Below are 19,980 nucleotides of genomic sequence, written 5' to 3' on the forward strand. Positions count from 1 at the left end.
TTCCCCGTGATGGCGGTGGCGGAGGGAGGGGACGGTCCCCTGAGTGGTGGTGGGGTTTTGTGGGCCTGGGCCTGGTGCCACGCTCCCCGCCCCGGCCATGGCAGCCTGGCCGGGACTGCAGCTCCCAGCGTGCTCCGCGCCGCGCCCCACCTCGCAAGACGGAAAGCGAGGATTGGCCGGTAGCGTAGAGCCAATGGGTGAGCGCGTTGTTGGGTCGGAGCTGGGCCGGTTCTGAGGGAAGGAGGCAAGATGGTTCTGGAGAGCACCATGGTGTGGTGAGCGGCGGGCCGGGCCTCGGCGGCGGGGGCTCCCCGCGCCCCCCACCCCCCTCTGCCGCCCCCCGCCCGCGCCAGGCCCCGCCGCCGCTTTCCCTGAGTCATCGCGGGCCGGGCCGGGCCGCGGGGGAAACTGGGGTGGGGGCAGAGGGTGGGCTTGAGGCGGGGGTGACGGGGTTGGGTGCTCGAGGGGGGAGCTGCGGGCTGGGGTGGGGAAGGGGGTAAATGGGACAGGCTGTGGGGGGAGAGCGGCGTTAAATGGGACATATTGGCGTGGGGAGGGGGGTAAATGGGACGGGCTGTGGGAGCAGTGGAGGTGAATGGGACGAGGGGTGTATGGGCTGGGCTGGGGTGGGGAAGGGGGGGTTGAATGGGACAGACTGGGGTGTGGGAGGATAAATGGGACAGGGTGGGGGTTGTGTGGTGGGTAAATGGGATGGGGTGGGAGGGGTAAATGGGATGGCCCCGAGGAGGGGAGTGGGGGTAAGTAGGATGAGTATATGGGATGGGGTGGGAAGGGGGTTAAATGGGACAGGGTGGGTTGGGGTAGATGGGGCAGTGTGGGGGATGTTGGGGAAGGCTGCCAGCAGGGTGGAGGGGGGTGAGAAGGTGAGAGCAGGGTGAAGGAGCCACTGTAGGCCCCGGCTGGCAAGGCATGGGGCAGAGGGGGCTGCTGGGGGGCAGAGGAGACCCCGATGAAGGGATGTGGCAGGTGGCTGCAACGGGGCTCTGGTGTAACGCAGTGTCAGGCAATTCTGTGACACAAACTGGGGTCACATTGTGGTGGGGGAGAGCCAGGGCAGGTAGCTGGGACGCAGCCCCGGACTGCTCAGCCCCAGCCCTGCTAGGGTGCTGGGTCAGCCCCTCGGCCTGGGGGCCTTGCCCCACACGGCTGGGGTGCGGCGGGGCTGCGGTGGTCCTGCGCGAAGCAGCTGTCGTCTCTGTTGTTGTTGCTCAACATTGGTGTTGTGGCAAGAGGGTCTTGTCCCTGGGTGCCAAACACAGCCAGGGCTGGCAGCGGAGGTGAACTCGAATGGGTCATTATTGCCACAGCAGCTACAGTCCTGTTATTTGTTGGTTTTGGTCCTTAAGAAGGCCACGATAGAGAAACCCAGCGATATCTGCCCAGGTTCTGTTGTTTCCTTGGCTCTGTACGTGTCCCGCTGCTGTTTGGATGAGGCTGTTACCACAGCCTGACTCACTGACAGTATATATCAAAGTCCTTGATGTTTTCTCTGGGTGGTATTTTGCTTACTCACGTTGAAGGGTATTAAAATGTTGTTGCCCTGGAGAGTGGGAGGAATTCTCTATTGCTCTGGGAATAGTAAGCTGCGGTTCAGATGGCCTCAGCCAGGTCATGGTGTGTCTTTGTGCCTGAGGTGAAGTTCGGCCACTGCCACCTCCTCACTCCCCGCCTTGTGTTGGGGTACTTGGTATGGGTCGGAGGAGAGGCGGCCCAGTGTGAGCCTGAGCACAGTCAGGGAAATGGTCTCAGGTAGATTCTTTGGTGTTAAAACTAAGAAATTCTGGGAGTACTCTTTCGGGAAGTCTTAATTTGGGGGCAAAACAAACCCTCGAGCTCTTATTTAGCTAGTCCTGCCTCCTTCCCAGGGTCGCTTTCCTGAAGGCTGGCATAAGAGAGGGGCTTCTCCTGCCTGCTGTGTGCTATATTTAATTGCTGATGGAAGAGAGGGTGGGGATTTAGTTACAGCCATGCGGTGATGTGGCTGCTGCCGTTAGACGCTGCGGGGCACTGTTGGCCTTGTGCCGTGCGGTTTGTGCAGGCCCTGACACCGGCTGCGGGTGTAGGATGCTGAGGCTGGGCTGTGGGGCTCAGGGGTTCAGCTCGTCACCATGTCACTTTGAGGAGGGCACCACACCGGAGCAGAGATGGGTTTGAAAAGTGCCCACTGTCCCTGCCCTGGGAAAGCCGCTTTTCATCCTGATGAAAACCCCATGGCAGCAGTGAGCACGGAGCTTTGTACTTTACCATAGAGTGGTGTTTTGTGGCTTTTTTTTTTGCTGTGGACATGGAAGGAGGCATTGAGGAGACGTGGGTCTGAGGCTGGTCTGGCTGCAGTCACCCCTTGCACTCTTCAGCGAGGAGTGGGAGCTTCCAGCTCCAGGCTGGAGTTTGGCCTGTGACCCAAAGGTCAGATCTGATCTTAAAACTCAGGGAAATGCAGAGACAACTCGTCTCTCTGCCCCAGGAAATGTCTGTGTCCCACTGCGTGTCCCCAGCTGTGTGACATTACGTGTGCTGTCCCAAAAAGCATGTTTTGGGGATAAACCTCAACTGTTTTGCAAGCTGACGCCCTCCTCTCTGTGTTTCAGTGTTGACAACAGCGAGTACATGAGGAATGGAGACTTCTTACCCACTCGCCTGCAAGCCCAGCAAGATGCTGTCAACATTGTGTGCCACTCAAAAACCCGCAGTAACCCCGAGAACAACGTGGGGCTCATCACCTTAGCCAAGTACGCCTGGGGGGGGAACTGGCCTCAGGGGGCCACTGCTCCCGGCAAGCAGGCAAAGAGCGGCTGGGGACCCCCCTGGGAGAGCGCAGGGAGAAGGAACAGGGGAGTGTTGCAAAACAGGGTAGCAACAGCACAGTCTAAAACCAAACCAGTTCTTCTGGGAGGACTAGTACGGGAAAACCTGGTTCCTGACCAGAAAACCTGGTTCCTGACCAGTCTGTAGCTGCCTGGGCTCGCTCCTGCAGTGCCAGGGTATGTTCCATCTCGGGAGGTCTGCCAGACCCATCCTTTTGTGGCCTTGTGTCCCAAAGGGTGGCAGATAAAGGCTGAGCTGTCACTGTAGCTCACGGGTGGCCCCAGGAGAGTGGTTCCTCCGTTTTCCTTAAGTCTGTAGGACTTTGGTGCTTCTGTGAGCTCCCTCTTAGCCAGAGTCGATTAAAATTGGCCAGTGGGTTCAAGGTTGCTGGAGCAGGGGACAGACACACACACAAGCCTTCATGCAGGCAGATTACTTTGGGTTGGGTATTTTTTGGAAACCTGGCTAGAAGTCTTGCTCCCTGTACACACTGACCCACCAGAGCCGAGTGCTGGCGGGCTCTCCGAGCGTACACAGCTGCAGGCGTAGTGCAGGAAGGGCTTTTCTTACCCCCGTAGCAAATAAAGGGTTTGGCAAAGAAATTCACAAAGAAGAGGTCGCTAAGATGAGCATGTTTTTGTTGCAGTAACTGTGAAGTGTTGACCACGCTCACTCCAGACACAGGCCGGATCCTTTCAAAGCTACACACGGTGCAACCCAAAGGGAAAATTACCTTTTGCACAGGGATCAGAGTTGCTCACGTAAGTGGTCTTGGTTCCTCACGAGTGAGTCTGCACCTTTCTCTGTAATTCCTTTTGCCTTAGTGTCTCTCTTAAGTTACCTGCCCTGTTGATGGCGCAGGTACAGGGCATCTTTCCCTGCCTCTGTGGCTGAACAGTCCTGAGCAAATCGTTTTGGTTTTGCCTCAGTTTCCTCGTCTGCAAAACACAGGTGAAACCTCCTTTATAGAACCCAATATAAAAGCTCAGAAGTTGTATAGTGTGGTCCTGGTTTGCTTCAGAGGAACCTGGCAGCTGCCTCACAGGGGTCCAGCTGAGCTGCACAGGCCTTCCCACCCTGGGGAGAGCAGCACCCAGCTGAGGAGCGTCCCCCAGGACGTGGCCACCCTTTTGTCCCATTTCTTTGCTCTGTCCCACACTGTCTCTCTGCCAACAGACTGTTCCCAGCTGAGTTATAACTGCCAGCAAAGGGGAGGCCCTTGAGACATGCCTGCTGCGGACAGTTTGGTGAAGCTCGTTACTGCGCAGTTTCTGCTGGCATTTAGCCTAAATTTTCATGCGTAATAGGAAAAGTATCAGGGGTGACAACTGTCCACCTCTTTTTCCCGAGAACTGTCTTTCAAGTACAATATGACTTCTGTCTTGCAGCTGGCTTTAAAACATCGCCAAGGCAAGAACCATAAGATGCGAATCATCGCCTTTGTTGGGAGCCCTGTAGAAGATAATGAGAAAGATGTGAGTAACGGCCAAAGGAAAATATGTTGGCTCAGCTCCACGCTCTACCTTGAACCGTAAATCGGGGTTATTGTTTGTTCCCTGCCCAGTTCTGAAAGTAAGGCGCCATACCCCAGCGAGGGCGCCTATTTACCTCTCCAGCAGAGCGGCTCTCAGCAGGGAGGAGAGGGAGGGAGAGGGAAGGCCGGATCCCTGGGCACAGCCAGGCCTGAGCCAAGGACAGAACTGCAGAGGGAGCTTGCGCTGTGTCCTGCGCCTCATGGCTTGTGGCCGTCACCTATAGCACGTTGGGCTTTTTGCCTGAGGAGCTGCAGGAAGAAATCTGTGTCCCTGTGCAGAAACAATGCTCTAAGACTTGGGAAGATGCTGTTCTGCTGGCACCTCAAATAACACAAGTGAAATTAATCCAGATATTCTGGGTCTCTGTGAAAGAACGGGCCAGAAATGTGAGATGCTGCCTGTCCCAGGCTCTTGCTGTCCCCATCAGTGGGGACGGTTACTTGCTTCGGCAGGAGCAGCTGCCTCGCTTGTGCCACCTCGCAGGACCTCGGGCACTACGCCGTAGCTCCTGTCCCACTGAAAGAGGTGAAATACCTCACATGCGTCCGTGCTGGGAGGGCTGGAAACTGGGGGGCTGCCTGTGGGCTGTGTGCCTCCAGGACTGAATCCTAAGTGCTATTGTCTGGTTTCTGATGAGCTGAGCATGGGTAAGAGCCAAAAGCGGAGCTAATGCCCTGGTGTTTCCTCATTGCAGCTGGTGAAACTGGCGAAGCGTCTTAAGAAAGAGAAAGTCAACGTTGACATCATCAATTTTGGAGAAGAGGTGAGACTTCTGCTGTGTTTCTGGCACAAGATCCAAGGCAGGATTTTATATCCTGTCCAGCCCAGAGCCCTTGCTTGGGTGCATGAGGATACAAACAGTTCTCTGAGCCTCGGTCTCTTCAGCAGCTGCCCCAGTAAAAGCGCTAATGTGGAGAGTAGCGTTTCCTCTGGGAAAACACCTCTCCGTTTTGTGGCTGTTGGCTCCCTCATAGCGCAGAGACGCGGGGCGTGCGGAGCCGTCGGCTTGCCCTCTCACAGAGCCAGAGGGAGCCAGGCCAAGCTCTAGTCCCAGCCTTTCTCTCTGGCCCTAGGAAGCCAACACGGACAAGCTGACTGCCTTCATTAACACCTTAAACGGCAAGGACGGCACCGGTTCCCACCTGGTGACGGTGCCACCGGGGCCAAGCCTGGCCGATGCCCTGATCAGCTCCCCCATCCTGGCCGGGGAGGGAGGTGCCATGCTGGGCCTGGGCGCCAGCGACTTCGAGTTCGGCGTGGACCCCAGCGCGGACCCGGAGCTGGCGCTGGTGAGCGAAGCGGGGAGGAAGGCGGCTGCGGGTGCCGAGCTCGCTCTGTCCGAGCGCTGCCTCGCTCAGCTCCCTGCCGGTTCCTGTCTCTGCAGGCTCTGCGTGTCTCCATGGAGGAGCAGAGGCAGCGGCAAGAGGAGGAGGCCAGGAGGGCTGCGGCCGCCTCTGCGGCCGAGGCTGGGATCGCAGCCACTGGTGGGGATGGTGAGGAGCTAAGCAGGGAACAAAGCAGGTGGCAGGACAGGCGGGATGTTCCCCGGGGAGGGTGTCCGTCCGGCGGACTGGCTCCCATGGCAGTGTTCATTGCTGCGAGGGCGCCCATTGCAGCACCGTTTGTGGTGGGACCCCTCTGTACGGCGTGGCTGTTCCCAGCGTCGCTGGGGAGCGAGGCGAGAGGCGGTTTCTGCCACAGGGTCTCGGGGGGGGAGGGGGGGGGGGGAGGCAGTTCAGCGCTGGGGACTTGCCTCTGCTTTGGCTGAAACTCCTGAATGGAGGTGGGTGTGCTCCTCTGACGCTGCGGGGACCACTTCCCCAGCGAGGCCGTGCGTGCGAGGGGACGGCGTGTGGGGCGGCACCCCGGCTGTGTTCTGAGCGTGGGTTTTGTCTGTGCAGATTCAGACGATGCTCTGCTGAAGATGACGATAACTCAGCAGGAGTTTGGCCGGGCCGGGCTGCCTGACCTCAGCAGCATGACGGAGGAGGAGCAGATCGCCTATGCCATGCAGATGTCGCTGCAGGGAGCAGGTGAGGGAAGCCAAGGGGCAGCTCCTCTGCCGCTGGGCTGGAACCACCAGCCCCCACACCCCAGAGTGGGGCTTTGTCACCTGGGCAGAGCCCAGGCCGCCCTGGATGCTTGTGGGGTGGGCGCAGGGGTGGCTCTGGGGGGCCGTGGGGGTGTAAATCCTCCGTCCTCAGCTGCCCCTCCCTTCCGACAGAGTTTGCCCAGGCGGAGGCAGCAGAGGTGGACAGCAGCACAGCCATGGATACCTCCGAACCCGCTAAGGTCAGGTTTTGTCCCTGGGAGGGGATCCCATCCCTTCCCTGTGCCCTCTTCCCCTGTCCCCAACTCCTCTCCCTCTTCCTGCAGGAGGAAGACGATTACGATGTGATGCAGGACCCCGAGTTCTTGCAGAGTGTGCTGGAGAACCTGCCGGGCGTGGACCCCAACAACGAGGCCATCCGCAACGCCATGGGCTCCCTGGCCTCTCAGGCCTCCAAGGACAGCAAGGACAAAAAGGAGGAGGAGAAAAATTGAGGGCACGGGGCCGGGGCTTGCTGCCGTCGGCCGTGGGGTGAGTGGGCTGCCTGCCTGGGGGGCCGCGGCTAGTGCGGAGCAGGTGGGTGCTGCTGTAACGGGGCAATAAAGGCTTTCCACAGGCGTCTCTGTCCCGGCGCCTCGGTGGGGTTGACCCTGGTGGGGGGCAGGCTGGGGCCCTCCTGGGGGGCCTCTGGTTCCCCCTGCACTGGGGGCACGGGGCCCTGGGTCTTGCCTGCACTGGAGGGGGTGGCTGGGCCCTGGGTCACCCTGAAACTGGGGCATACTGGGCCCACAGAATCCTCTGGACCGGGGGAGGCTGTGCCCTGGGACTGCCCCACACCGGCGGATACTGCGCCCCAGGACTCCCTGGCATGGGGGCATAACTGGTCCCATGGAATCCCCTGTACTGGGAGGAACTGGCCCTGGCACTCCCGGTATTGGAGGGGGCTGGGCCCTGGGTCTCTCCTGTACTGGGGGCACTGGGCCCCGGCACGTCTCTGTGCTGGGGGCACTGGGCGCCGGGTCCCCCTTGCACACGTGTCTGGGGGCGGGGCCGCAGTGCCAAGCCCCGCCCCCTGCGCCACCTCCCAGCGTGCTCCACTGCTGCCCCGGGATGTTTACAGTGAGGCGGGAGGGGGTATGCCTTAGCGGTTGACGGGCGGCAGAGTCAGCCAATCACTGGGCGGTGGCTCGGCTTTGTCAGGTCACGGGGCTGGGGAAGGGACCAACGGCGTGCGGAGGCGATCGGGGGGGAGGGCGGGCGTTTATGTTAAGTGACGGCCAGGCGCCTCAAAGGCCGTGGGGCTGTATCTCGGCGGATTGGCGAGCATGCCAGCCAATCGGGGAGCACGGAGGCCGGGGCGCGCCGGAATGACAAGGCTCTTCACCAATGGGTTGGGCCTGCTGTGTGACGTGCTGCATGGGGTGGGCGGGGCAGGCGCGCGGCCCCTCCCTGAGTCCCAGCAAATGGGTGAAGCCGGTTGAACCACCTCAGAGCTTCCGACATATGGGACTGGCGGAGGGGCGGGCTCTGGCGTTGAGCGACAGGTCCCTTGCTCAATAGGAAAACAAGCGTTCGGAGACGCCCTGATGGACCTTCCCCGTCGCCAATACCTGCCGGAAGCCGTGCTTGAAGGACAGCCTCGTTTGACCAATGGAAAGCGGGAGGAGGCGGGCCGACTTGACGAACAAAGCCTCCAGCCAATAAGCAGCGAGGCTGCCCCGCGGGCGAGCCAGGGCCAACCACCAATAGAAAGCTAGGGCCGCGGTGTGGGCGGGGACCACGATTTGACTGGCACCCCCGCGCCCCAATGAGCGCCCTCCGAAGGGGGTGGGGCCCATCCGTGAGTCGCCGTCCGCTCCGCCAACGGCGAGTGCGAACCGTCGCGACCGCCCGAGAGCGACGGAGCCGCCGGCCAATCGGAGCGCGGGCGCTGGCGAGTGGCGGGAGGCGCGGCCAATGGCGCTGTGCGCGGGTGGGCGGGAGCGCAGCGCGCGAGCGGCCGGCGGCGGAGGGCGGGGGGCGCGAGCCAAGCAGGAAGTGGCTGAGGAGAAGCGGCCGCCGCCGAGGGGCCTGGGCGGGAGCCGGCCACCCCCCCCAGCCCCCCGCCGCAGCAGGTACCGCCGCCACCGGGCCCCGCGGCGCGCACGGCACGGGACGGGTGCGGGGGTGGGGGGCCCGGCCACCGATGGGGGAGGCGCGGGCCGCCCCGGCCGGAGCGGGCCGTGAGACGTGAGGAGGGGACGGTCCTGCCCCCCTCCCTCCTTGGGACCGGGGGTGCGTGAGGGGCGCCCCCCTCCCGCGGCGGTAACGGGCGGCCCCTCCCCCTCGGCCGTGGGGCGGGGTCACGGGCACCCCCTTCCCCCCGTGGAGGGGGGGTAACGGGCATCCGCCCCCCTCCCGGGCCTGGCGGGGAGGTGCCGCCCGGCCTCGCCCTCCTGAGGAGATTTGGCGGGGGGGCGGTTGTGGTGGCGGCAGCCTGGCGGCCATCCAGCCCCGGCCCCCTCGGAACGCGGCGCGGGAGCCAAACAGCTCTTCCCGTCGGGAATCTGAGGGGGGGGCCGCGGTCGTGTTCCCCTGCGGCTGCAGGGGAGGCTGAGCGAATCCCTCCCCCGGGCCTGAGGGCTTTTGGGGGAGGGGGGCTGGTCGCGGCTCCTCTCCCCTGTGTCGCCTGGTCACGTCCCCCTCCCTCCCCAGCAGCGGAGGGGCTGGCAGCGCTCACCTGCATCTCCTGGGGACGCCTGGGCTCGTCCCCCCACCCTCACGTCACTGGGAATACTGGGGGGCTCTGGTCATGCCTCCCTATAGTTCGGGGCAGGGTGAGACCTGCAGCTCCTCTTCAGCTGGGTGGGCTTCGGAGGGGGGGCAGCGGCTGCTCACCTGCCCCCCAGCCCCTGGGAGGGCCCGATCCTGCCTCTCCCCAGCTCTGGAAGGGGCTGTTGTCATTCCCTTGCAGAGCTCCTGGGACCAAGCTCCTTCCCGCTCCCTGCCTGGGGGGTGCTGAGGAGGGGGGCAGAGCCTTCCCGGTCCCCCATGGGGCTCGGAGGGGGTCTGGCAGGCATCCCCCCAGTTCTTCAGCTGTAACATCTCACAAATAAGGTGGTGTCAGTTCCTGGGGGGCTTTTCTGGCTCCTCCAGTTTTTGAGGAGCGGCCGTGTGAATAAGAAGCCGGGAGGGGGGGGCTTTGGGCTGTCTAGGTCCCCTCTGGTTTCTCTCAGTTCCGCTGTCCTGAGGATGGTGGTTGGGAATGGGGCGTGTGGGTCTCTTATCACACCCCTGTGTCCTGGCACGAGCAGTGCTGCAGCTGCCCAGCGGTTTGGGGTTTTGGGAGGAGGGAATCTCGCTATTACGCCGGTTTTTGGGGGAAGAGAACTTGGGAGGTCTGGAGAGGATCCTGTTGCAACCTTGGTAATGTAGCCTCTATGTGTTTTCGGGTCCTGGAACAGCTGTCTGCCTCTTTGGGGGTGGCTGGGAGGAATCAGGAAGCTCTGTAGGAGGGTCTGGTGTGGTTCCAGATGCAGGAGAAGCCTTGCAGAGATGTGGGTAGCATCCTGGATCGGGGGTCTAGGGCCACCCTGACTTCCAGCAAGGAAGAAAGTGGGAACAGCGAAGACTTAACAGCAGGTTCTTGCTGTCGCTTCTGGAGGTGCCCAGCAAGGTTCAGGGGACTCTGGCCCACTTTGAGACTGTGGGCAGCGAGGTGGCCCTGGGCGGGGGGTGTTTTCTGAAGTCTTGGGAGGAGGATGCCAAGGGGCAGGGAGCGGACATTCTGCGGGTAAGATGAGCATTTCAGTGGGGCTATTTCTGACAGGTCTTGGCCACTTCCTTATGAGCCTCCTGTTTTTTTTGGGGGGAGTGTGGGTTAGTAGTAAGAATATGTTTTTTCCTTTCAAACCCAGTTTCTTTTCCCTCTTCTCCTCCCATTTCTTGGCCTCTGCCCCTGTGAAGTCCCTTAATTCCTTGCTGCTGGTGCCTGCATGTCATCAGGTAACAGGCAGCCCTTGGGGGCTGTGATTACCGTCCCACAATTACTTTAATACAAAGAGACTTCCCTAGAAGGCGAGCAGGGGAAGTCTGATAGCCTCAATACTTAGGTTTTAAGCAATGCGTTAAGAGCTGAGCCTTGTTTGTGGAAGCAGCTGCTCAAAGGAGGTATTTTTAGTGTGTCTGAGGAGTGAAAAAATATGTCCCACGTGTGGCTGTGCTGGCATTACCCAGAGGCAGGAGGACTGGCAGAGGGGCTTCCCAAAGATTTCCTTCCCCCGAGTTTTCCTGGTCAGGGTCTGAGGAGCAGCAGGAGAATCGGAGAATCGGGAAGCTCTGCCAGCCCTTTTTCTCCTGGTGTTAATCCCGCAGCCTGGCCTGTGTGAGCAGGCCCCAGTGCATAGCGACCACTCTGAACTGGTGCGACCGTGCAGAAATGCCAGGCTCTAGCTGTTGGAGAGGTGGTGCTGGTGTGGAGGTAGCTCAGGACCTCCTGAATCGACCAGGAGTACGTACCAGCAGTGCCCAAAGCTCTCATCATCTTGCAGGAGCCACGTTCGTCTCTCGTTTTCTGGGTTTATTCCACCCTGATTGGGTTCTCCTGGGTCTAGTCCCTCCTTTTGGTAACACGGAATTGCCCCCTGCAAGATATTTTCTAGGGCTTTAATTTATTTGTACCATCAAGTACCTAAGCACACATCGGGGTACTATAAAAATAATAATGCGCTAATAGCAAGCGAGCACCGTTATGGCGTGGGGCCGTCGCAGCGTGCAATGGGAGCGAGGGAACTCTGTGTTCCCTTCCTTTTGGCGTCTTCTGTGGCAGATTTTCTGTTTATACTGCTAGAATAAACGGGGTGTCCTGGCTGAGTTTAGAAACTTTACGTTGTAAAACCCAGCATGATGAAACCAGCACGAAATGCGCCAGGATGGAGATAACTGGTAACTGCTCATCACAAGGTGGAAACGATCCCAGGTGAGGGGAGGGTTGTTAGGCCGAATGCCTGGGGAGATCCTGGTCATTCTTCCATGAAATGTCTGCCCAGAACTACCAAGCCCTTGTCTGCCTATACCGGTGTGCAGCCTGGTCATACTGGTAAACATGGTAACAAAAACCTCTCTACGTTGACATTGAGGCTGCATTATGCTGATCGTGGCTACAAAAATGCCTGCCAGTGTTTAAAAACTTAATTTTTCAGGCCAGCCAAATTGTTGGGATTTCTGGATCTCATCCACCACTTGTTTGTTTTGATATCTCCAGAAGTTAGCAGATGGTAGAGACTTAATTCTGTTAAACGTATGGGAATTTAATCCCCAGCCAGCCTCCGGTCAGGATGTGTTGTCTCTGCGTGGCAGCTGTGCTCTGCACCGGGATGGGAGCTTGGGACGGGGACAGGGCTGCCAGGCTCCTCTCCCTGGATTTGCACCTGATTGCAGGGATGGGGGGACGGGGAAGGACTGAGTTTCCTGCTCCGTTTCCTGATGAAGCATCTGTTTTTGCTTGAATTCAGTGAAATCTGTGAGCTAGCTATTCATATCCCGGCAGGGGGAATCTGTGTGTTTGCTGCGTGTTGGTGAGAGACCGTCTCCTCCCCCCCCTCCCTTCGCAGCTGATTTTAGCTTTGGCTCTTGCTTTTCAAGACTCACTTGCCGTTGCAAAGCCTACTGAAGGATAAAAAATGAGCGTAACCTGTTTCAGTGGTGATACCTGCCAGTTCTGGGTCTGACACCAGCCCTTTCTTTTTATTTCGCCGTAAAGGTTATTCTCTCCTTTTTTTCTGTCCCCCTGATGCATCGGAGGGAGATCTGGGGGGGTTTGTTGTTGCCACGTGTGACCCAAACAGCAGGGAAGGATCCCCAAGAAGCCACCATAGGTGGACAGAGCAAGCGTGCAGAACAAAGCGAGCATGTTTTTTAATTACTTTAATTATTCCATCATAAATCTGTCTTATATATATATAAAAAAAAGAGGGTTCAAGCTCTTTGCAGCCAGCATTTACAGACTGAAAGTGGCAAGAAGATTGTTTGTTTCCCGTCCCCCTCGGCTCTGCAGCGATGAGGAGCTCCAGCCTCTGCCCAGAGCATTCGGAGATGATGCTTGAAATGACGGGGCAGCCCAGGCTGATGGATGCCGCTCCCTGGTCCGGGAGGGTTGACGTGCTGTGTGAGAGTAACATGGATTGGGTTTTTTTTTTCTGTTTTCTGGGGATATCTGTACAGTACTAAACCCAAGAGCTACCTACATCCATCCTGCAGCAAATAATTCGGCCTCCAAACTTCAATCCTCCTTGAAAATGGGAGGCAGTAGGCAGACTGCAGCTGGGGATGCTGTGAGGGGAAGTTTTTTGATGGGGAGAAAATGTATTTTCTTTATTAAATTTTAAGGTGGTGGCAATAAGGGTGTGTGAAATAGGAGGCAGCGTTTAAAAAGGAGGGGAAGATAGTGCTGCTGGGCACAGATCTTTGTCCCTCCGCCTGCCCTGGCAGAACGGGGCTGGGTTGCATCGGATGCTCCGGGAACACAGGCACCTTGTTCCCGGCAGTAGGGCTTTAGCTGGTGAGCCCTTCTGCACAGATACAGCTTATATAATTTATTTATAGAAATAGATATATACTGCCTGACCGAAATCAGTTGTGCTAATGCAAAAAAACTCCCATTTTTTTTTGCAGTTGCTGGCCTTGTTTGTTGGTCTGGAGTAGGATTTTGCTGCTCTCTGCTCCCCCTCCCACGGTTTTTAGCCCACGCCGCGCGAGTTCTGCCAGCAAAACCTCTAGGTGTGCCAGGGCTGGGTCTGGGCAGAAGGATGGCCTTGGCTCCAGGTTTGGTGGCTGGGATTTGCCACTGCGTTTGCCTCGTCCCAGCTAGTTCTGCTGGGGGATAGCTTCTCCCCGTTGGTATGGTTGGGGGCATCCGAGCGAGGCCTGTTTGTGTTGCCGTGCTGGCGGACGGGGTCGGAGTGCTGTGCCGCACTGGCTTACCCGCTCGGTACAAACGCTGGGCCTTGTGCCGTCACCAGCTCTCTGTCTGCTCGCTCTCCCGTAGGAAATGGAGCCAGGAAGGGGTTTCGAGCGGCGCTCCTCCTCCTCGAGCTGAACCGAAACGGTGCTGGCTGGCTTGTGCAGGCACGCAGCGCAGCAGCCAGTTCAGCCGAGGCGTTTGCTGCCCTTGGTTTGGGGTTTTTTCTGCAAAGGGGAACGGCTGCTGCAGTGAGCTGCAGTAATAAGCATTGACGTGCTGCCTCCCGAACGAGGATGAGAAGGGCCTGCCTGTTCCCCTCGGGAAGGGATCCTGCTCCTGGCCCGCAGAGATGGCTTTGCCACGCCACGTGGGAGAACCGCAGGCGATGGGATTGCCCTGGCCCTTCAGAAAACCACTGCCAGCGCCCTGCGTTTGTCCTCCGCTCCCGCTTGACCTGCGGAAACATCCAGCTCGCTCGGCACCGGTCCGGTGGTTGGGTGTATGGGGAGGAAGGGACCGTGGCCCCCGTGAAGCTGCTGCAGTGGGAGATGCCCAGACCCGGCTCTGGCTGGACTGTGCGACCTGTTTAGATGTTAATGCGGAGGGACGGCTGAGCGGAGCACAATGGAGCACAAAACATGCGCATAATGGCTGAAGTTTTAATCCCCTGCTGCCGCCTGGAGCAGGGAAAACAATGCCGAGGGTTTCAAATGGCCCGTGGAGCACCCTGGCAGAGTATTATTTTCTACCTGGTACCCCCAGAGAGCCTTTTCATGTGCTAGAAGCAAACTAAAAAGGAAAGGGGGAAGGAAGGAAGGACAGACAGTCCGGCGGAGCCCTTTCCAAGGCATGTCAGCAGCAGGGCACAGGCTCCTCTTGGGGCAAGAGGCAGCGTGCCTCCCCAGAGGCAGTAGATTTCATTGGGAAAAATTAATAATTAAACTCTTGGAGCACCTGAAAGTGACCATTCTCTCCCCATCTGTCAGTGAGCTGACAGCCAGGCTTAGTGAGCGCTGCTGAGCATCCCACCATGCCACCTTCTGCTGGTGCGTTATCCAGCCCGGCCGCAGGAGCAGGGTGAACCAGCCCTGCTGGGGTTTCTGGCCGTGCTGCACTCTCGGAGCATACCGGTTACCCGCCGGCCGCTGCAGCAGAGCCGGTTCAGCGGCTGAGATCTTGGCTGGAGAAGGGGGACCTGCCACAGCGGGACCCCACTGGAGCCATCGAAGCAGGACAGCTTGGGCCTCGCAACGGCGTGATCGGAGGGGAATGGAGCAGTGAAGCGTGGGAGGCTCCCTGCCCAGAGCTCACTGACAGTGGAAGAACAGGCTGTGAGGAGACAAGCATCCCCGAGCAGACCCAGTTCCAGGGATGCTTTATTCCAGCAAAAGCTGAATTTGTGTGCTGGAGAGAATGGACTGGAAACGAATAGTCGGTGGGTCAGCTGTGAGCGTCGGCTGTCCAAGCAGAGCCTGTGCTCGTGTTTGGAGGCCACAATACCTGCATGGCTTCTTCCCTCAAAACCAGTGCTGCTGGGCCATTCTGTCCCACCTTGGTAACAGCTGCTGGGAATATATGGCCATCCAGGCGTACTGGGATCGATTGAAATCGGATCTGGATTGAATCATGCCACCCCTTTTGTTCCCTTGGCCTTGAGATGGGGCATGCCAGGAAGCACGGCCATGAGCTGCTCTGTACAGACCAGCCCTCAAGCGACAGGTTATCGGATCATTGCCCACAGGAACCGTTTTGGCACCAGCATTTGCTGTTACTGTGGGTATCCAAGCATGTTTGCATTCAATAAATGACAAAAAAAAAAGAAAAAAAAAAAAAGCCTGAAATGCTGGTGCAACTGGGCTGGGATCACATCATTGTTATGTCTTTTCTGTCCCTTACATCCTGCAGCTGTGGTTGCTTTTTGGGTCTGGCCTTTGCAGCCAGCAGCACACAGGGGTGCTGTGAAAGCCGCTCTGGGCATCCTGAAACACCCCCTGAGCCTCCATCCTGTGCAGGGACTGCATCTGCTGGGGGCACGTCCATTGCTTGAGCACGTGGCGCCTGTGCCTTGAAAGCAGAGAAACCCTGCCCAGAAAAACGGCTAAGTGCTGCTTAACGTCGGGGGAGACGAAACCCCAGGGAGGGGGCGGCCATCACGCACCAAGCACAGGCGTATTCCTCGGTGCAGACTTTGTTCCCGGAGGTGCCGTGCGCCTGGATTTTGTACCGATAGTGTTTTGCACTTTGCTGTACTGAGGCCTTAATTACTCGAACCCCCGCCAGCCACTCATCCAGCATCGTTTCCTCTTCTGAGTGCATGCTAAAAGTTTCTTTTGGGGGCGATCCGTTCCTTGTTTGGTCTGAACCAGGAGGTGCGAGCTCTTTTTTGGAAAGCCTGAAGCACACGTCTCTCCCCCAGGTTCTTGGTAAATCGAGTGGAGCTGGGCATTCGGGAGAAAATGATACTGTTGGCTAGCAATAACCCTGGAAAACAGCTGAACAAAGAGGTGGACGTGGCAGGTGGGGGCCCTGCTGGGCCGGAGCGCGGCCCAGATTGTGTGAGGAATGAGCCTGAAGTTTGCTCCCGCATCAGGAACGGGCCTGGCACTTCACGATCCGGCAGGATCTGCCGATGCCTCCGTGCTGCTGGCTGTGTGGAGGGAGCGCCTGTTCCTGCCCTGCTGCTTGTGCCGTTGGGTGCCTTCGGCTGCCTCCGAAAGCTGGGGAGAGCTGGTCTTCAGAGCTCCCTTAGGTGCTCTTTTCCCGTGTGCTTTGAGCCTAGCTCCCGTCAGAGGGTTTCGCCTTAGGTCCCACTGGATGTCAGGCTGCAGACAGCAGCTTCCCTGCTGGAAAAAGGAAAACTGAGCTCCCAAAGCCGGGAAGCTCGGGTCTTGTGTGCGTGTTTCCCTCTGAGCAGGAGGAGCTTGGGGGATTTGCCGTGGAGGCGATGGCTTATGAAACTCCCCAGACGCTGCCTCGCTTTGTCGTGAGCTTACCTCCTCAGTGCCTGCTTCTAACCGAGCTGCTGAAGCTCCAGCAGCCCTGTTACGGTGAAGAAGGTGGGGACTGGTCGGTTCGGGCTTCTGGATGCTTCTGGGGTTTGACGTGGACCTTTCCCCTGTTGCAACACCTGGAAGAATCCTAAAACCAGAGACCCTGCAGCTTTTGCCTTGCTCTGTCCTGCACAGGGACTGGAGGGGTGCTCTGCGCTCCCCCATCGGATAATATTTTCTCTCTAATGTTTCTCCCCTGTGGTTCTTGATGCGTTTCAAAGCTCTGCAGCATCCTTGGGGTGCCCTGATCTTAAAAACGGTGAAGCAGAGGGATTCTTGCTCCCTTTTCCCCTGCCTGGTGGATCCAAGTCTGACCAGGCTCAGGGGCTGCTGCTTCAGCAACTGCAGACCCCTCTGGCCCAGGGCTGCCTGGAAAGGGCCAGGCCACGTGCCTGGGGATGGGGAGAGCCCCTCTGGGAATATCGAGGGGTTTGCTTTGGGTTTTAAGTGGAGGGGAGGCTGAGAAACCCGGTTTCATGTCAGCAGAGCCCCGGTCGCCGCTGCTGCTCCCCGCAGCTCCCGCACCCTGCCTGTGCGGATGGCAGCAGCGGGGAGCCCGAGCTGTGGAGCTGCTGGATCCCGGTGCTGGCAGATGGCAGGGGAAGGGGGGGCCGCTCCGGCCATCAGCCGCGGCGCTGGGGGGCACGGTGGCAGGGGGGACCCCTCCAGCTCACATCACCACCGCCTGCAGAGCCAGCAGCGGTTGCCGTTAGACCATCACCGAACCCAGAGCCACCCTGCCCCAGTGCCAGGGGCTCAGAGGAGTTTGGTGCTGGGTTATTTTATTTATTTCTCTCTCTCTTTTTTTTATTTTTTTTTTCTTTCCCCCTCCCTCTGAACCTCCCCTCCCACTGCAGCCGTCCCTGCTGAGCCCTGACCTCATGATGTCATGCTGGGAGTAGGACATGTTGCTGGTTCTTGTTTAACCAGCCTGCCTTTCTATCATTTTCCCCCTCTCCTACACGTGAAACCTGAGACCACTCTCTGTCCCTTCCCCCCCCCTTTTTTTCCCTCTTTTCCTCCCTCTCCACTCCATCCAGAAGCTCCTTCCCATCAGGTCAGTACTGGGCTCGGGTCCCTGGCACAGCAGCTGCCTCTCCGGAAGCACAGCGGGGACAGCGTTTGCAAATCGTGCCGCTAAAGGCTTGCTAGATAAGCAAATTCTTAGGAGATCAGGAGGCAGAGAGAGAAATCTCGTGTGCTGGCAAGGGGTTGGGTGCTGTGATTTGGAAATGGGCTCTGCGGGTTTGGGCTACGGTTACGGAGCAAGTGGATGCGAGTGGGAGCCAGGGCGTGTCGCTGGAGTGATGGCGAGGGGACCTTGTGGATCGCTTGAGGTGTAAATGCTGCGTGGGAAGGGGCGGAAAGGCGTGGGACAAGTATGAGGGATGCGCACGAGCAGGGGCTGCCAGGGGTGGAAACCCCCTGGTAGCTGGGGACGTGGGGGTGCCAGTTCCCTGCACAGGCTGTTCCCCAGATTGCTGTGCTGCCCTTGATGCTTCTCCTCTGCCTGCTTCCTTCATCCCCAAAAGCAGGAGGTAGTATTTCCTCCCTGATAAAGAGGAGAAAAGGGGGTGTGGGAGATTTAATTCCTTATCCGTGGACTCACAGATTTTAATTTTGGATCCATGGACATGGAGTTAAATAAGGACTTCTAATGTGCAAGAGCCATTCTTAATGTTAACCTTTGTTTCTCTTCTGACCTGTGTTATCTCTTCTGAAGCTTGGCTGAATCTCTTCTGCCTTTTATATTAGCAAAACTAATTATAGTTCTGGAAAGTAGTGAGGGGCGGCTAACGAATGTTGAAGTTGGAGGATCTGTCTGGCACCATGCTGTAGATACCAGAAGGTGGTTCCCAGAGCAGCCGGCCCAGGAGGGGCCTACGCAGAAGCGAAGAAAGCGGAGAGGGGAAGGATGTAGCTCCAACAGGTACGGGGTTTTGGCTGGGTGGGATCCCTTGGTGGCAGAATGAGTCCTGATGTGATGGAAGATGGGCCTGGGCTGGGTGCTGCTCCGGCTCCGTTGCATTCACATCACCCCATGCCTGAGTTTCCTCACATGCGACGGGCTAAACCCCAGCTTCGTCCAGAGTGCGAGCTTGTTGGGACGTTACCTGTACGCCAGATCTCACTTAAGAGATAAGTGCTGTTTGGAGATGGAGAGAAAAACAAAGTCCTCTGGCAAGTCCCATGTATGGTTTTCTGCTGGGCTGACAGCAGCACAGCCTGTGTTTTCCGAGCAAGCAATCTTTCCGGGTCATTCCTTAATAGCTTGGTGTCAGACTAATAATGTCTCTGAAAGTCCTTTCATCTCTGAAATCTTGTTTACTTTTTGGCCTTTCCTCAATATGGACAGTGAAATGACACTGTTCTATGTCACCTGAAAAATACCAAGTTGGTTTCAGCTTCCTGCTGTGGAAAAGAGCTCTGTCTGGATGCTTCCAGGAAATTTTTCTTTTTGGAGTTGCCCGTTTTGGAGCAGGGCACTGTCCATGTTGCAGTGAGAAATTAAACCACCCAAACAAAGCCCACTCATTTTACAGTGGCTTTCTGCTACAAAGACATGGCTGCTCCTACCAACTTGTGCAAAACCTGTCAAAACTACACTCGCAGTCCCAAAACAAAGGCAAGCTGTGCGTTTTATCTCACACAATCTCTTGACCACAAAATCCGGGCAGCGTCTCTGCAGCGCTCTGGGCTCTGCTCCCGGCTGTAACTTTCTTTGACAAGTTGCAGGGCTGCAGCGCCGTGGCTTTATCCGTGCTGGGGCAGATGCTGGCCCTCCCTGGCACCAGCTGCGAGCTGCATCAACCATTAATGCGGCTGTTCCGTGGGAGTTGCCCCTGGAGAGAAGGGAAGGGGAACAGATGAACGCTGGCCGCTGCATAAATAACCGAGTGCAGGGCTACCGCCGGCTTTTCTTCCCTCCTCTCTACCAGTTGCCAGTAACAGGGGGCTGGGGAGGATTTGGAGAGCAAAAGAGCCACTGAAATGGAGAAAAGCTGTGCCAGGTGCTACAAATTTGTTGCTGGGGGAATTTGCCCCTTGCCTGCCAGGTCTCCACCAGGGAGTGAGATTGTATAACACCCAGCGCTCGTTCGGCTCATTAAAAACAGTTGTTCTCACCGGTGACGTCTCCTCTGCACAAAGGCTGGGGCTTTTTAGCAGGGGATCAGTTTTAAAATAGCTCCCAGAGCCCCGGGAGGAGAAGAGAGCCGGCGATCCGCACAGCTCCCCGCCGACCAGGTGATCCTGTCCTCATTATTTTGTGTTTTGCAGATACCCGAGGTGGAGATTTGTTTTTCTCCAGGGCTCCCTCGGCGCTGGCAGCCCAAGGGAAGCCACCAGCTCGAGGCCTGGGAGCAGCAGCACGGGGACAGGCTTTGTCAAAGGTTTCCTCTGTGCCTCGGAAGCTAATCCCGCCTGTCACGTGGCGCCGGGAGCGCAGCCGTTCCCGCTGGCCTCGGACACGGCCGCAGCCCCCCTGGATGCCCCCCTGGACGCCGGGATGCAGGAGGGTGGCACGGTGGGATAGACTCGGCTGAACTTTCCTCCAGAGTTGGGTTTGGCAGGGTAATT

The 19,980-nt window shown here is 58.2% G+C and overlaps 2 protein-coding genes across 5 annotated transcripts in view; both read left to right on the forward strand.

The window, feature by feature from the left end:
- The first annotated feature begins 171 nt into the window (after positions 1–171).
- PSMD4 (proteasome 26S subunit ubiquitin receptor, non-ATPase 4) lies at positions 172–7,024 on the forward strand. Its single transcript, XM_005244290.4, has 10 exons — positions 172–275; positions 2,610–2,750; positions 3,473–3,587; positions 4,215–4,301; positions 5,056–5,124; positions 5,435–5,650; positions 5,746–5,854; positions 6,263–6,394; positions 6,586–6,653; positions 6,738–7,024. The coding sequence occupies exons 1-10, from the start codon at positions 250–252 to the stop codon at positions 6,903–6,905; spliced, it is 1,131 nt and encodes a 376-aa protein (XP_005244347.1). The 5' UTR covers positions 172–249; the 3' UTR covers positions 6,906–7,024.
- A 1,373-nt stretch (positions 7,025–8,397) lies between these two features.
- ZNF687 (zinc finger protein 687) overlaps positions 8,398–19,980 on the forward strand; it is a 29,420-nt gene continuing 17,837 nt past the window's right edge. The window contains exons 1-2 of one of the 4 annotated variants that reach the window (XM_027796569.2): positions 9,759–18,331; positions 19,681–19,974. The gene's annotated coding sequence lies outside the window, so the exon portion shown is untranslated. Of the gene's footprint in view, positions 8,526–9,758; positions 19,975–19,980 lie in introns of those variants that run through there. The other 3 variants (XM_055791904.1, XM_055791905.1, XM_027796570.2) reach the window with 3 other exon arrangements.

This window comes from Falco peregrinus, chromosome 19 (assembly GCF_023634155.1).
Source record: "Falco peregrinus isolate bFalPer1 chromosome 19, bFalPer1.pri, whole genome shotgun sequence".
NCBI classification, from domain to species: domain Eukaryota; kingdom Metazoa; phylum Chordata; class Aves; order Falconiformes; family Falconidae; genus Falco; species Falco peregrinus.

Bases quoted from the DNA above. Each gene is read 5' to 3' on its own strand.
- PSMD4 (XM_005244290.4), top strand. From the start codon at position 250: ATGGTTCTGGAGAGCACCATGGTGTG. The intron at 4,302-5,055 runs GTGAGTAACGGC...TCCTCATTGCAG, and splicing joins TAGAAGATAATGAGAAAGAT to CTGGTGAAACTGGCGAAGCG. The intron at 5,855-6,262 runs GTGAGGAGCTAA...TTGTCTGTGCAG, and splicing joins CGCAGCCACTGGTGGGGATG to ATTCAGACGATGCTCTGCTG.